The 16,733-nt window shown below is 38.4% G+C and overlaps 1 protein-coding gene across 2 annotated transcripts; it reads left to right on the top strand.

Moving 5' to 3' along the window:
- The first annotated feature begins 1,180 nt into the window (after positions 1 to 1,180).
- Positions 1,181 to 12,435, top strand: prodhb (proline dehydrogenase (oxidase) 1b). 2 transcript variants are annotated; one of them, XM_068310699.1, is made up of 15 exons: positions 1,181 to 1,242; positions 1,374 to 1,638; positions 2,402 to 2,604; positions 4,634 to 4,668; positions 4,744 to 4,893; positions 5,093 to 5,157; positions 5,262 to 5,378; positions 5,504 to 5,577; positions 6,350 to 6,431; positions 6,821 to 6,913; positions 7,238 to 7,384; positions 7,595 to 7,770; positions 8,643 to 8,741; positions 8,828 to 8,916; positions 11,256 to 12,435. In XM_068310699.1, the coding sequence occupies exons 2-15, from the start codon at positions 1,375 to 1,377 to the stop codon at positions 11,444 to 11,446; spliced, it is 1,785 nt and encodes a 594-aa protein (XP_068166800.1). In that variant the 5' UTR covers positions 1,181 to 1,242; position 1,374; the 3' UTR covers positions 11,447 to 12,435. The 2 variants fall into 2 exon arrangements, with proteins under 2 accessions (XP_068166800.1, XP_068166801.1); XM_068310700.1 differs by lacking the exon at positions 1,181 to 1,242 and having other exon boundaries at positions 1,313 to 1,638; positions 11,256 to 11,481; positions 11,805 to 12,435.
- Positions 12,436 to 16,733: the final 4,298 nt, after the last annotated feature.

The raw sequence follows: 16,733 nt of genomic DNA, 5'->3' as shown, positions 1-16,733 counted from the left end.
AATGTCCCGTTTTGGTTTACAGTGTGTGTGGAAAAGTTAATCACGCTACCGATGCTAATGCGCTAGCCCGTCAATGGGATTGTCTATATTATGTTAATATTGAGCTAACTGCCATTCGTCACTGTTGGACTGTGTGGAATTAATAACAACTCTAGTTAATATTAATATGTCTTGTATTTAAGAATGTATAAGAATCAGGGCCTGACATGCTGTTTTATTTTTTTTAGTTTCACAGATCTTCTCAGTAAAATGACCTGTCTATCACTTTTGATATTGTTTACTTTTCGCGAGTGCCATAATCACGTGGTAATCTGGTCATAGAAACATTTATGCAATACTTCGAGTAGCTTCAAACATGAATTAATTATCCACTAAACCTTGGGAATTCAGACTAAATACTATGTGTTGTCTAAAAATGATCTTAACTTCAAATCTCTTTGGAAATCCTCCGAGGTAAAGGGCTCATGACAGATCCTCGGATCTTTGGTCATTTTGACCAAAGGTCCTTGCCTTTGTATTGATGTCCTGTTGTGTTGGCACAACCGTTCACCACACAGGTAACCATGTTCTTTACCGGGTTTATGGCTTCAGTGATCGCATTGTGTTCTAATGGCTGCCCTGACTGAGGAAGTGAAATATGTCGCCAATGACGTATGACGCCCACATGGCCACTGGATACGGAAGCTGCTGCAACGCAGATTTTAAGGTTTTCTGACCAAAAGGATGATGCTAGACATGTAAAAAAAAAAAAATTCTTCTATTTTTCATAATAATGAACAACATATATGTCACTTAAAAATGAGTTTACTGTCATTTTAACAACTTGAGTATGTGTATATAATATGTGCACCTATGTTTATATACTTATTTAAATCATCAACTAAAATCATGAAGATTTTCTGCTTAAATGATCAATGCCGTAAGAATTTCTGAGATTAGAAATGTGGACTAGTTTCATAACATACGTAAGGTTTTGTTCTTTTTCACATATACAGTGTATACTTTACATGTGGAAATAAAACATGTTGAGAATGTTCATGATGCAAAGATGAACAGTTAACCAGCTACCATGCACAACTGGCATTAATTGGGTCGGTGTGCACCAAGGTGCCCAAAGGTGGGATTACATTTAGTGACGCCCCTGTCTTCCCCTCTTTTTTCCTAGGTGTAACTCGTGTAGTGTAGGGTGGGGTGGGGTAAATAACCAAACTGGAATGTCGTGGGATTGGATTACCTGAAAACGTGAGACTGGGCGTGCACATGTACCAAAGGGCGTTACCAAAAGTCTTATGTCACTGGTTGATTCCTGTCAGCTTGATCTGTAGTGTTTACTCTGGGTTTTAACGCATCTGGGGTGTTTTGTGTTCCTCCAGGATGGCGCTGTGTGCCAAAGCCGGGCCATACCTGGCGCGGCTGGGAGCGGATTTTCCCTTGAAACGTTTCTGCTCCTGTCAAAGACTTCAATCCACCTTGAGCCAGAAGGAGACGCAGGAACGGCTGTCAAGGAAAGGAGCGATCTCCGTCGACTTCAACCAAACACAAGAAGCGTATAGGAGCAAAGACTCATTGGAGCTGCTCCGAAGTTTGGTTGTTTTTAAACTCTGTTCCTATGACATCTTAGTCGATAAAAACAAAGAGGTAGGTTTGATGACGAGATGTATTATAAAACTGCTGCTGACAATTAAGTTAGAGTTCATGTTGACGCCTCAAACCTAGTCTCCCAACCTCAATGTGAAAGCAATTTTAATCATTATTACTGCGTGTCAAAAAAAAAAAGCCGTGAATTTCTCATGTCAAGAAACGCATTATGATAGATTCACAATGTTAATGGCATTCAAACAAAGACGGTTCCTGTCTACACACCAGGCCCAAACTGAAACTGGTTTTGCCAGATTCAGCTCTTCAAAGTGTATCACCATCCTCATACACAGGTCATATTATAATATCAATGATTATCTGGTTAATGTTGGTACACATTATACAATAAATGTGTGGGAGAAAAGTCTTCTTTCCTCACTTAACATTATTGTAATGAGTTGAATCGATGATGCTTGGCTGTGTTTGTAAAGCCAATATCTGCCAAAATGTGAAGTGGCAATAAAATTCCCTGTTGCTCCTATTTTTAGTGTGCATGCAGCTGTCATGCTTTGGCCCTGTTTTAGGCCTGCATGCCTTAAGAAGTTTGAAGCTTGTCAGAACATAATCCGAATTTTTTTTTAGGGGAGATTCTCTTTCTTTTTCCCCATGATCTGTCAAATAATCCCGTTGCCTCCAAAACCTGTCTTGATGCGGATATTGCAATTTACGACCTGGGAAATGATAAACTACAAATCAGCTAATTTAACACACTGTCAGAAATTGTTTTTCTTTTGGTTACCGTGTCTCTTCTCTTTCTACTCAGATAATGGATTTAAGTAAGAAGATCTTAGGGCAGAGAGCTTTCAACTCGTTCATGAAGATGACCTTCTACGGACAGTTTGTTGCTGGGGAGGACCACATAGCCATCAGGCCCCTAATCCAGAAGAATCAGGCCTTTGGCGTTGGCTCTGTCCTGGACTACAGTGTAGAGGAAGACATCAGCCAGGAAGAGGCCGAACAGAGAGAGTAAGAAAGTTGTGCTATTCCCATTTGTTTAAGTAGATATTAGATAAAGAGTGATTTTGTGTCCACATAATAAGAATATAAAGCCCTTTTTTAATTATTTTATAGAAACTGATCCCTAGACAACATAAATGTTGTTTTCTTCTGATGTGGTAAAATACATTTGAATTCAAACTCAGAAGTACAATAAATGCTCTCTATAGCATAATCACGTTAGCTGAGTCACAGCCCTCATTCTGGTTTTAGAGAATTTCGTTGTTGTTAGGAATCCTGTCAGAGTAATTCAGCACACTTGCAATTTGAGTTGAAGTTAAATAGATGCCTGTGCTCACATGAATTATACATTATTAGTCTCTCCTAATATCTAATTACTAGTTGCATAATTACTTGGGTTGTGGAGCTGCCCACAAGTGGATCTTGAGTAATTAGGACATCCTGTAGACCATACTGTATTCAAAAAGAAAACATGACATATGATATGTATTAAGGTATAAAGAAAAGTGAAGATCTATTTTTGATCTTGTTCAACATTTTAATGTAATGTCATGAGTAAATAAACCTATATTCAATATATGTATGTACATATATTGTGGCAGCAAAACACTTTGTCCTCTACTACTGCTTTGTCATGTTATTACGCTCTCATGTGAGGTCTTTTCCGTGACCTTCTCCATCTCTGTTGCACATACTGGATTCTATTTGCACCATTCCACCAATCGTAACAAGATATAACTGCACAGCTTTGATGTATTTTGTCTTGGAGATTCCTGATCACAAACATCAAAATAGATGTCAAACCTTAACCCAGCTCTTGGCTTCAAACACAAAAGCAGAAGGACAAGGCCCATTATGCCAGCTTGATCTCAGACAGCATGGTGTGACAGCAGCACCAGTGATCTGTCTGATCTGTCAAGATGGCAACAATAAGACTTTCATGCTACACACACACACACACACACACACACACACACACACACACACACACACACACACACACACACACACACACACTATATGTCTTGCTGCCAGCTGTGCTTTCACCGCAGTCACTGGTTAACCAGATGATTAGGACTAGATGTTCATATCCCCCATCACTGTACATTAATACCTACTGCACCGATTAGACTCTGTGGAATTCAAATGAGTGATGGCCTCCTTTGGGTTCTTGTTAAACCCACCTTCTTTCATGGAAGCTTCTGGGTTGAGTTGTCTCAGATCTCTCCAGCTTTCTCCCACCTCCAAACACATGCTGTTTAGATGAATTGGTCACGCCACATTGTCCACAGATGTGAGTGTGAGCTTGTGTGTTCAGTTGTCTTTTGTATTGGCCTGTGATTAGCTGGCATTTCATCCGGCGTGTACCCCATCTCTCACCCATAGCCAGCTGAGAAAGGCTCCAGCAGACCCATGACCCTCAACGGGGATTAAATATAAAGTTTTTGAAGGTAATCACAAGTTCCTGGAGTTCCTGAGTTAACAAAAATATATGTAGACCAAACCAAGAAAAACACAAAATTATCAGTGTGAAAGGCAAGTCTCCTTCAAAATGATTAGATGATTGTCAAAATTGTGTCTCTATTGGGTGAAACAACTAATAATTTCTGCCCGACCAATTTTGGTTAGAAGTAGTTTAAATACTCGATTAAATATGTGAATAACAATACAGTTTCAGTTACCGTCAAAAGGATTTTTTAAAAATGTAACTTCACAATAAAACTACCATATACAGTAAGTGTGAAGAAGCTGGATTTGAATGGAATTGAAGTCCTCGTTGTCCAGCTTTCTCTGTGTTTAGTCATGTGTTTGGTTACGCAAGCTCCCGAGTTGAAGGTAAAATAGATGAAGTGTCATGTACTGCTACAACTGCTCTGTCTGGGGGTAAGTGGGCTGACCTGACATGCCATGTCGACAAGACCAAAGTGGACACAGAAAGATCTCGCTTTCCAAAAGTTACCAATGGAAGGTAGATTTTTAAACAAATACAGGGGAAAGAAAACTCACTCTGTCCTTTGGTGTTCTATATCTGTTTTAGCTCATGTGTGTCTGCTACAAAGGAGGACAGCACAGGTAAGTTCTGTCCCATGTTCTTATTTGTCATTTATAGTAAAGTTAGCAGGCATTTATATTCATTTTCACCCCCAGCTGAGAACAATAAAGACAAAAAGCACAATGTTCACAAAACATTTGGAGACCGCCGTGGGGGAGTGACTGGAGCCCGCACTTATTTCTATGCGGATGAGGCCAAATGTGACCAGCATATGGAAACCTTCATCAAGTGCATTAAAGCATCTGGTAAATAAGCAGAATTTAAATTGCATTGGTAATTAAACATGACAATAGTTTCAATGTTCTAATGTAATTTTCTTTCAAAAATTTTTAATATTGTCATCCTTCAAAACAAAGGTTCTGTGGTGCAGTGAATTATCTTCATTACATGCATTACTATCTTGAATATAACATACATGTTAATATTTTTCTGTGTGACCCGCAGGTGGGAGTTCAGTGGATGGGTTTTCTGCCATTAAACTGACTGCTCTAGGGAGACCTCAGTTTCTGGTAGGCACTAACCTTGTGATATGAATGTGAAGGCCAATATTTTGCAGAATATCTTGCTGAAGGGGTGCAATGGACTGACATTATTTTTTGTTTTGTTTTTAAAGCTACAGTTCTCAGAGGTCCTGGTCAAATGGCGAAGATTTTTCACCTTCCTGGCTTCACAACAGGGACAAGATGAGCAAGAAACCTTAGAGCAGAGGTTGGAGCTAAATCAGATGCAGGTAGTGTCTCTCCTGTGTCTTCATGGTGAACTTTAGACATAGTTATATGTGTGTACCATGTAAATATCATCTTTGCATTCCTGTCTATGCATTCCGTGGCTATGCTGAGATCTTTATCTATCTAGGAATTCTTGACCAAACTGGGTGCAAAGGGTGACTTCTACAGCTGGTTTAGTGGAAGGAAACGGGACCCTTCAGAGTAAGAACAGTAGCTCTGAAATAGAAATATTCAAATTGCATACAGAAACATTTTAAGTTTTTTTCTCACTTTTTAAGTATACCCATTTTATTGAAAGATGTCTGCTAAAAAGTCCTGAGGAGCTTCAGTTTTCAATTATCTTTTGTTGTATATTAAAAGATTTATTAATATATTATATTAATTTTAATCTACTCCTGAAATATCTTGAGACAAATAAAAAAAATTTCCTCAAATGTAATGGCTAGAAATAAAAATTTTAATTTCACTATTTTCATTTGAAAAATGGGAAACCACATTTTCTTTCTACTTTCAAAATTTTTTGGGACATCTCCAGTTTCACCCTGACAAATATCAATACATTTTAAACTAAAGGCAACTTATACCTCTTACTGTATGGTGTATACCATCACCAAGCAAATTTAAATCCTACTATAGGAACATCATAATCTGCCCTGTTCTGGCTCTCATAGGCTCTGCATGATAATGATGTTATACAGAATCAGTCAGAAGCAGTGTATGTCTAATCGTGGCATCGCTATAGTTGCATTTGTAAAACAAACAAACAAAAAAAAACCTGGATATCTGCTACTTTCTTGATACAGTACAGCCTCAACAGCTAATCACTTATTCCTTCCCCTAGGGCTCACAAAATGTAATCCTGTTAAGTTGTCCTGCTTAAAACACACAAACAAAATCATATCAGCTCCCCCAACTCTCAAAACCGGAATATTTAGTGTACTATTGTGAATCCTTCCATCCTTCACCTTGACAGTACCATTGACCTGCTCGACTGGAACAGCCTCATAGGTGACAGAACAAAGATGTCGGAACTGCTGGTTGTGCCAAATGTAGAGGTCAGTATCACAACATAATACCATTGAGAAAAAAAAAAGTACTCAAAACAATATCTCAGACTTTAGAAATTTAATTCATAACCCAAAATGAAGATAATGATTGCTTTGCTGTTTGATTTTCCAAATCTGAGGCAACAATTTGCAGCAGCAGCTGATTTGGATAATGGCATGCAGCTGACTGCAGCCTCATGAACAAGATTTCTTATCATTTTATACTGTTTATATAAACTGGCTGATACAGTTTAAACAAATTACCAACATGCTCTTGACCTTTGGCATAAGTCAGCTGAAGGGTAGATAAACATTCCTTACTGTCGTACTGTGTGATATTTCATATTTGATGATAATCAGCACATTATGTTACACACACTCTTGGGTCGTTTGTCTAGCGAGGTGAACTGGAACCACTGCTGAAGACATTCACTGAAGAGGAAGAGAAGCAGATGAAGAGGATGTTGCAACGCATGGACGTCCTAGTCAAGGTAAAAGCGAGAAAACAACAGGGACTGATCACTGTATACAAATACACACTAACCCTGCAGCAAAGTGAATTTGTCATTGATTTGTAAGGAACAAACACTTGAAGTTAAACCAAAATTCAAAATCTTTTAATTTTACCTAATAAAATGAAAATAGAGTACTGGATTCAGATCATGATCCAGATCAACGTCAATATCTAATTGATTGTCTTTGCTTTCTACCGCTCCTCTCAAGAAATATCACCAAAATCATAGATTTACAAACAAAAAGCAAACTGGCAAAAACATAACATTAACCCCCCCCCCTTTTTTTTTTTTTAAATCTAGCATGCCATCGAGAATGGTGTGCGCTTGATGGTGGACGCAGAGCAAACCTACCTCCAGCCTGCTATTAGCAGGCTGACATTAGAAATGCAGAGGATCTATAACAGAGAGAAGCCAGTCATCTATAACACATACCAATGCTACCTCAAGGTAGGGAAGGTTCTACAACTTGGCAACAAGACCAGCGATGTGAGATCAAAATGTAATCTTACCTACTCAGGTTAATATATCCAGAACTTTTGACTATGTTTTCAAAATGTGTTGTTTCTCAGTAAATATTTATGTTCTCTTTTTACTCATCAAAGTTATAAAATGACTATTTGACTATGAGTTAATCTTTGTTCAATTTTTGCCCTGAAGGAAGCTTATGACTGTGTGACCATGGACGTAGAATTGTCTCGACGTGAAAGTTGGTGTTTTGCTGCCAAGCTGGTGCGTGGTGCCTACATGTATCAGGAGCGAGAGAGGGCCGAGGAGCTCAGTTACGAGGATCCGATTAACCCTGATTATCAGTCAACTAACAGAATGTATCACATGTAAGAGGCTTGTGTCTTTTTTTTTTATTAAAACAGTTGAACATAGTCCAAATTTACTTAATGAAAATTTTAGCTTTCTGAGATAGACCAGCTTTGAATGGATTATGACTGTCTTCCAAGACTGTCGTTCACTTCAACATTTTGCCAGTGGTTATTGAACAGTTGAGAATTAAGTGTTACAAACACGTCCCAGGAAAACACTTTCTTTTTTGCTGTGTGGGTCAGATTTAAACAGACCCACATTTGGATAAAAAGGTTTTGTGATTGTCCTGGTGTTTCTGGGTTCAGCATCATGTTACAGTGAGCTTCCACCCTGTTGGGTTAAAGTTATGGAAGCTCCAAGGGCACCATGTTGTAATAATTTTCCAACATTCTTTGATTAAGGCAAGTTCAATGTAATCACCCCGTGGAGATCAATCTAGTTTTGAACACAAAAGGGAAAGACCACCCCCAGGCCATCAGTCAGAGTTTGAGGTAAACATCAGTTCAGAGCTGACACAAAGTCTGGTTGATGGGCTACAGCGCAGCATGAGGTAGGATTAGAAAATATACAGATGACAGTAACGTATTAACACAGCTATACTACCAGGAGAGCAGAATGCAGGGGTCCTCCCTAAATTGGTTTAGATTTGTGTTGAATTTATACTCACATGAACAATATTTGTACTGCTTGGACATGTAAAAATAATCTTGTCGTGCAGAAGAAATTAAATCCATTAAAATAATTTCTTCTGGGTGGTTTATGCTCTGATGTAACTCATTTTTTGTTTTTGTTTTTTGCAATGAAAAAGTCCACGGTTATGTAAAACACAATCACACATTTAAATATCCACCATTGTGTCTGTCTTCATGTTTGTCTCCATTTTTTGAAGGTGTCTGGACTATGTGTTGGAAGAGATTGCACTTAACAGGAATGCCAACGTGATGGTGGCTTCACATAATGAGGACACAGTGAAACACACCATCAGGAGGTATGGCTTCAATTCTTAACACACACAGACACACACACACACACTGCTTTGACTCCATTTAAACCACGTTATTCTCTTTCAATCAGAATGAATGAGTTGGGTCTCCTGCCCACGGAGAACAAGGTGTACTTTGGTCAACTGCTGGGAATGTGTGATCAGATCAGCTTCCCACTGGGTAAGAAAAGAACACACAAACACGGCGTAGGTCAACGTTGATGCACTGAACTTTCCTGCCCTCCACCAGGATGATTGATAGCTGAGTGATGTTTCAGGATAAGTGAACTGTGCCCTCCCCCTTTAACTCTCACCTGTGTCTTTGAGTTTTTAGCTACGCACTTACAAAACATTTTTTCTGTATGGAGTTCACACATCAGTCTGCAACCCATAACATGATGTATGAACTTAGACACCTCGGTATCGACAAAATGTCTTAACAAAGCACTGCTGCAAGCTCTCACCAGTTTGCTTGTCAGTCAGAGATAGATACCGCAATGGCCAGCAGCTGTCTATCACAGAGAGCCAGCAGTTAAGCAGCCTTTACTATGACTGACGTGAACTGACATGGCCTGGCTTTTTTTCTCAGGGGAGAGAGAGAGAGCAGTTAGTGTCATGCATTTGAAAAATAGTGTATGTTAAAGAAAATTAGTTAGAATTGTTTCCTCAAAGAGACCAGTATTTTTATTAGATTTTCTGTGGCTCAGTTCAGTTCATGTCTTTGTTTTTATAATTTTTCGACAATTTACCAGTGATTATGAAGACATTAAAAAGATTCAGATACAGGTATTTATTTCTACAGTTTTGCAATGGCAGCCCTAGTAAAACCGACTCGGTATACAAGCCAAATATTCAAACAATGGCAGCTCCATTAATTCAAATGTAAATAGTCTTGTGTGACTGCAACAAGCTAATCTGATAAGGAGAGTTGTTCTGAGGAAAACCTGTGTTGATGACTTTCAGATGGGGTTTATTCACTGTTCATTGCACGCTGGCAGGAAAACATGTTAAAAAGTAAATCCCTCCACACTATAACAGCTGATAATTGAACAAGTCAATGAAAATGTGCAAATGAAATTGCAATCGATATTTGTAAATAGTAGTAGAAAATTTTAAATCAGTGAAACTTGTTTTTGCTTCCAGTTTTTCAAACATAGAAAATTACACTTATGTCTGCGTTACCGTATTTTCCTGACTACAAACTACTTCACATGCATTGAACCCTGCGGCTAAAACAATGATGCGCGTTATCTATAGATTTTAGCTCCTAATAGCCTACACGGAGCACTCTAGCAGGAAATGCAAGTGCAAGAGTGAGACAGACAGGTGGAGGAGACAATGTGCCAAGGAAAGCGCTACCATAGAACAGATATTTTGCACATCATGCACACCACTTTCTTTGGAAAATACGTGAAGAAACCCATTTGGTGCAGCTTTTAAGTTGAAGGCAATCGATCTGGCTGTTGAAGTAGGAAACGGAGCTGCTGCATAGTGAAGTGATGGTGAGATGTTGGACATTGACGTTCCTAACAGGCACTGCTCGGAAAATAGTGGTGAATTAAAAATTTCTGTGTAAATATCTCTTCATCACATGTGGCTTATAGACAGGCACGTTCAGTAGTCCATAAATAACGGTAATTGTAATTTTGGAGAAGCTGGGAGTTAAAGAGCACTTTGTAAAAGTAATCCATTCATGTCAATATTAACATGACTGTTAATGGCAAAGGTGTGTTTTGAACAATTTGTAATAAAATTAAAACTCTAAATGTGCTTTTTTTCCTTAAAAAAAAAAACTAAAACAAAACATGTATTATACTTAACTGGAGACTTAACCGGATAGGGATACAGATGTAAATATTGTGGACGCAGATACCTTTAAAAGCAATTGTGAATCTGATCTTGGCAGGATTACCTCAGATTAAGTTAACATTTTCAAGTTTATTCATTGGCTGCCAGTGCTTTGTAGCAATTGATCTCCTTTGGCGGACTTTCTCTGGCGCTCTGGACATTTATCGGTGTTTTCTTTGTATTCTTGACCGATTGCAAGATGTTTTGCTAAGAGCGGCAACGTGTTTGCTCGTGGTTAGACTCATTTATATGTAAACTTTGTTGCATCATAAGCTGCCGCAGCTAATTCACCATCCACTGTTCCATAACTGGATCAGTCGTCATTACGCTACATTCCAAGATTAGAAGCTTGATTTTCACTGACATTTTGCGTACTCACAGCTGCTCTGGTGGATGTTCCTGCAGCCTGTATACCAATTGCATGCTTCCTCAAGATTTTCATTGAGGCAGAGGCACACTCCTGCAGTAATCATTATCTAATCCCTTATTTTATTATGCCTTACATGACAGGTGGATGGATTATCTCGGCAAGAGATAACTGTTCCGGGAAAACAAATCTTAAGAGTTGTGTTTATATTTTGATTGAACATATCTGCATTTGTCATCTTCATCTTGATTAGTCAATAACAATTTTTTTTTCCCCCTGTCCCACTTATGCACTGTCAACCCCAGGACAGGCAGGCTTCCCTGTCTTTAAGTATGTCCCCTATGGGCCGGTGAATGAGGTGATACCCTACTTGTCTCGGAGAGCACAGGAAAACCGTGGTTTCATGAAGGGTGCACAAAAGGAGAGGGAGCTACTGTGGCAGGAACTGAAACGCAGACTTGCCTCTGGGGAGCTCTTCTACAGACCGGCATACTGAAAGCACGGAAGAAAACACAAATAGGAACTGTCAATGTATTGAATTTTATTTGTTTTCCTATTTATTTTCTCTGGTTGAAAGCTGCTTCTGTCATTTTCTTCTCTCCTTCGGTGCAGCTCTTCCTCTGTCTAAATCTCTTTTTCTACCATATCCTGGGGTTTTCTTGCTGATGGACTGTTTCATCATGTCACTTACTTTTCCTCTCTTCCTACTGTTGTTTTTTTCATTCTGTTACCGATGTTATCCACCTCCACCTCATTCCTTTCACCTGTGCTCTCTCCATGTTCTCTATATTTCTTATCTTTATTCAACTCTTCATCCGTAAGCATGTCTCATTTTGTCTTCCCATTGTTTTTAGAATTCTGGTATCCATCAAGTGTGCATCTTTAGTGCTCCAAAAGGACTCCCTAAAATGTCAATGGGACCCGGGCTTGCTTCACATTTTATAACCCTATTTATCTTGGAGGGGGACAACAATAGTAAAAATAACGTGCTTGATTTAAATGGTAGTAAAGAAAACAGCAATGTTCCCGTCTTATATAATGTTTGACTTCTAGACAGCCACATAATCCCCAGAGGAGGCTTCTCTGTACTGTATATTTGTGTGTAGCACTGCCAAGGTGAAAATGATGCCAGTTCATGAATCACTGAGAAAGCATAAATGATTCCTCACAGCACACTCCTAGAGAGCATTGCTTTGGTTATTGTATTTTGGAAAAGAAGCTGCATTCTTGGTCACTGAGAAAGTACATTAAATGCTCAGTATTCATAGAGTGACTGTACCGACGCCTGCAGGTCTGGCACGTTGCTTTTTCAAGATAATAGGCAAGGGAATAAAAGAAATGTGCATTTTGGTCTTATTTTGATTTAAAGTATTGATAATGTACAATATAAAACTTGAATGTGAATACTGTATGTTTAGAATGACTATTTCAATGTTGTTTTTTCCATGTATCACTTAATGGATTTTTGAAATTGCTCAATTAATAAATGTGCTTTGTTAAAAATCTACTGTACTTCAAAACTATATTAACAGGAAGACTGAATGTTATTGACTGAGATATTATAGCTGGGAGGTTTTGAGCAGCTTGGGTGGTTTTTGGTATTAATCCTGCAACATATTCTACTTTTTCTATTGATACACAATTAGAATTTGAGTCAGAAGGTAACCAAGCTTCATAATTATGGCCTTGCCATTTTATGAGGGCATTCAGTGCTATGTGGACCATTATTTAATTACCCATGATGCTACACTGAATACAGATCATAAAAATCAGATGCATTAATCATTACTTTGAAGAAATTTTAGTGACTGTTAAATTTTACTGAGGCAGAAGCACAGCAGAGCTGTCACTGCTGCTGTATTCTGTCCATTTAATTAAGAATCAAGTCAGCTTCTGATGTGAGATGTGCCTTTGGGTATACATTTGCCAACAAATCCCCTCTCACACAATGCCAGAGTTTTCCTGGAAAGCTTAGTTACAAAGATATTTAGAGGACACATTATTGTGTGAAAAATTGCGCAGTCAGTCAGAACCAGCAGGGCACGGCATATTCTTAGCGACTTATCATCACTTCTCCCTCTATTAAAGCACACAGGCATGTAATTGAGTCAGCCAAGTCTAATTTACTTTATGTAATGAGTGTTGGCTTTGTATTGTGAAAGGAGTGAAGAACCGCATAGGTAACTGATCGCTTCAGGCTCCTCAGCTACGCTTTGGTTCTATGCAGTCTGATGTCTTGGTTTGTTTGCCAGGCTGTGCCCTTGACTTGTGAGAGCACTCAGTCAAGGCCTTCTCACGCTGCACCATGTGAGAGACCTTGATTTGGAAACATAGCTCTTAATTGCTTTTTTTTTTTTTTGTAGAACAATGGATAGATGCATTCCAGCATCTCTTATCAGCATTTTGGATATCAATAGCTGAACTGACTGAATGTTGTGCATTTTTATCATTAGACATCAAACACAGATTACTAGCTCACAGATTGCAAAACTGATAATTGAGACCACAGACAATAAATTCACCAGAAATGATTGTGTGATATACAGCAGATGGCATTTAATTCATCTCTATCAAGTAAGAGAAATTCAGTCACTTTGTCAATAGGTTTTGGAACATTTATTTACAGCATTAGTATTTATAATTAACATTATTTACTTAATTTAATTTGCTTACTCTTAATTATAGAATGGATGCTCACTGTTGTCCCCTTGAAGCAGAACTTCTTTGCAGGTTAAAAAAAATCTGATCATTGAGCTGATGATTTTTCATTATATCAAACATAAAAACAGATTATCTGACGTAAAAAAAATGCATATCAGTTTAACTGTAATTCTAAACATTTGTGGGTTATAAAAGATAGATGCAGGACAAATTTGGAATTCACCTGTCATCTGTCTGCATCTGTGCTGCCACACACATCTATTTAATGTATTATTTCCTAAACTTGCCATGCATCATATTATCATATTTATATCTGCAACTGTTGTTGACAACAACCAAAGGACAAACTGCTTGACATCCTCATAAATGAGAACAACACGCAGTAGATCATCAGGTTGTGAAGACATTGGTTGCCCAGAGCAACAGCACATTTCATCACCAAATTCCCCTTTGGCTCTATGATTTGGGATTTTCTAATTTAATCCTTTTCATTGTGATTAGAAATGGTGATATTCTCTTTTATTAATAGCTTGTTCGTGAAAAATGTAGTGAATCATTGAGCTAAGTTGACCTCAAAATCCTGCAGCCACTCGTGCACCAAAGGGATCCCCCTGGTTGCAGTAAGCGCTGATGTGGACCAACGGGTAAACAAATGAGTCATGAACACAACAGATGGGACAGGCAATGACTAATCTCATCAGCCTGAATTGAGTGGCATGTAGCACAACTAATAAAAAAAGCTGAGGGAAATTCATGAAAGAAACAGACGTGGAAGGTTTGGGTGTCTTCATCACATAATTTAATACACATAAATTATTGTGTGCAGGACGGAAAACCAAATCTGTCGCACAGTGCTGCCTCCATTGGTGTCATCGCTGTGCGATAAAAAAAAAATCACTGAAATCATCTGCCAAGTCTGTGAGGATATGTGTAGCAGAACATTTGTCACTTATTACAGATTTTGTGATGAGATGGAATGGACAAAATTCAATGAACACATGCCTCACACATTCCTAAAATTACCTGTAATATGTTTTTGTTTTTTTCAGTCAGTCTGTCATCATTGTCTGGTTTGTCTTTTTATAATCTCATTTAGAGGAGAGTAAAGCTGTCCAGGAAGAATTAGAGACACAATGGCCATGACGGCGGGCTTCTCGCTAAAAGTAATCAGTAAACGTAGGTGACACAAAGAAAAAGTTGTCTCGATTCCTCACAGTCTGACGTTCTTACTCCAACACCTAAAGCTTTCATTCTGTGCCAATGAATGTCGGCCATGTATTATAGATCATTAAACCGCTTTCATCTCTTCTCTTTGAGATGCACGTTGTTTTCCCTTTCAAAGCGATAAGCATTGTGCAACACAGATGAGCTACGATTGGATAAAGAAAAGGAGATGGGAAGTTTGTGTGTCGGCGGAGGGGTGGGTGTTGACAAAGAAACTGCTTACAAAATGCCACCAGTGTGGAAAATGAGCATATCGAGCAATCCGTCACAGCTGTGGGCCAGGAAACCTTGTTCTCAAACTTACCCTAAAAGCTCAACATTTGCTCCCACATAGACCGTTTTGAAAGCAGCCTTACAAGACCAAATGTGCACAAGAAAACATACAGAAAACATGGAGATGTGGAAGAATGCACATGTGCTAAGTCACACTAATGCACTGAACCTGTGGTCTCACAAAAACACACATTATTTTACACACACACGCACGCGCACACATACAGACACACAAACGCAAGTATGCACGCAATCACGCACAAACTAGTTGTTTCTGCCATCACTCCTCCTATCTATCAGTCTTGGATAAGAGATGATTTGAAGCAGCTCAATGTTTTGATCATTGGTTTGGACTCATGGAGTGCAGCAGTGATGAAAAATGAGAGTCCTATCTCATATCTCATGGCCACCTGTTCTTAATAAGGAAAAGAACAAATCTCCATGACAGGATGAATTGGCTACCTGATGGCGGGGGAAGAAAACAATGTTGTTTTGTGTGTGTGTGTGTGTGTGTGTGTGTGTGTGTGTGTGTGTGTGTGTGTGTGTGTGTGTGCGTGTGTGTGAATGGTTTTGCAGGTCTGCATGTATAGAACTATAAATCAATTTTGTTCATATACGCCTGCAAATACAGTACATAAACACAAATATAAACATGATCAATTTGAGATGAAAGTAACACAACACATAAACTGGATTATAGTGCAAAAAATCAAGCTTACATGTTTGAAAATATCAAACAAAGACATCAACCAAGGATTGGAAACATCGCAAAGATCGAAGAAGTTCCTACTTCAGAATTAAACACAATGTTTTCTTCTGGACAAATCAGAGCCTTAATGTTCAGTCAGTGTCTTGTTACAGCCTTGCAAATATTTGTCCTTAATAAATCACAAACACGATCTTACACTCATCACAAGGAAGTGTTTTGGGGAATTGGTTTAATATTAGTATTGTTAATTATTATACTGTATTATTGCTAATTGTTTTAAATGAAATCAAATCTTGATCAGAAAATGCTGATTTTATCACATTTGCCATCAATTTGTGAAGATTTGCTTGTATCATAGTGTTTAAATGACTTTCTTTGATAGATATGCATACATGCCATTAGAAAGACACCTGGTTCCAGAGAAAAGAGGCAGAGCTCTCTTTGGTTTGGACATCCAGTTGTCATGCTTGAACAGTAGAGGCAAATTTACTCAACCAGTGATGCTGAGATGAAAGCAAAGAGAGGAGAGATGCCAAGCTGGTTTTCTCGCTGCTCTGCAGTGAACAGACCAACAGTGATCGACCACATTTATGTTAGGATTTGTTTGATATCACTGAGGTGAAAAGGAAGTCTGGGCATGATGAAAGAAAAGTAAGACAATTTTAGCCTTTAATGCAATTCATGATTAAAATTAATATATGATTTTTTTCCACTGTCCTCCACATGTAATATGATAATGTCATAAAATTCTATGTGAACAGTTGAACTGTCTCTTTATCTGAAAATCCAAAACTCAAACTTTGCATTCTATCATTGGATAAGACATTTGTTTTAGTTTTCCTACTGGAAAACAAGCTGTGAACACCACACTGACATTACTGTGACCACTTTAAGATCCAGTGTGCTTTACCAGAAA

The sequence above is a fragment of the Antennarius striatus genome, chromosome 3, assembly GCF_040054535.1.
Source record: "Antennarius striatus isolate MH-2024 chromosome 3, ASM4005453v1, whole genome shotgun sequence".
Lineage (NCBI taxonomy): Eukaryota > Metazoa > Chordata > Actinopteri > Lophiiformes > Antennariidae > Antennarius > Antennarius striatus.
Note: the sequence above shows the minus strand (reverse complement) of the source record. Positions and strands in the feature narration are given on the sequence as shown.

Excerpts from the sequence above, each read along its gene's own strand:
- prodhb (XM_068310699.1), top strand. The coding sequence starts at position 1,375 with ATGGCGCTGTGTGCCAAAGCCGGGCCATACCTGGCGCGGCTGGGAGCG. Across the intron at positions 4,894-5,092 it reads CAAGTGCATTAAAGCATCTG|GTGGGAGTTCAGTGGATGGG; the intron begins GTAAATAAGCAG and ends TGTGACCCGCAG. Across the intron at positions 5,379-5,503 it reads TGGAGCTAAATCAGATGCAG|GAATTCTTGACCAAACTGGG; the intron begins GTAGTGTCTCTC and ends TTATCTATCTAG.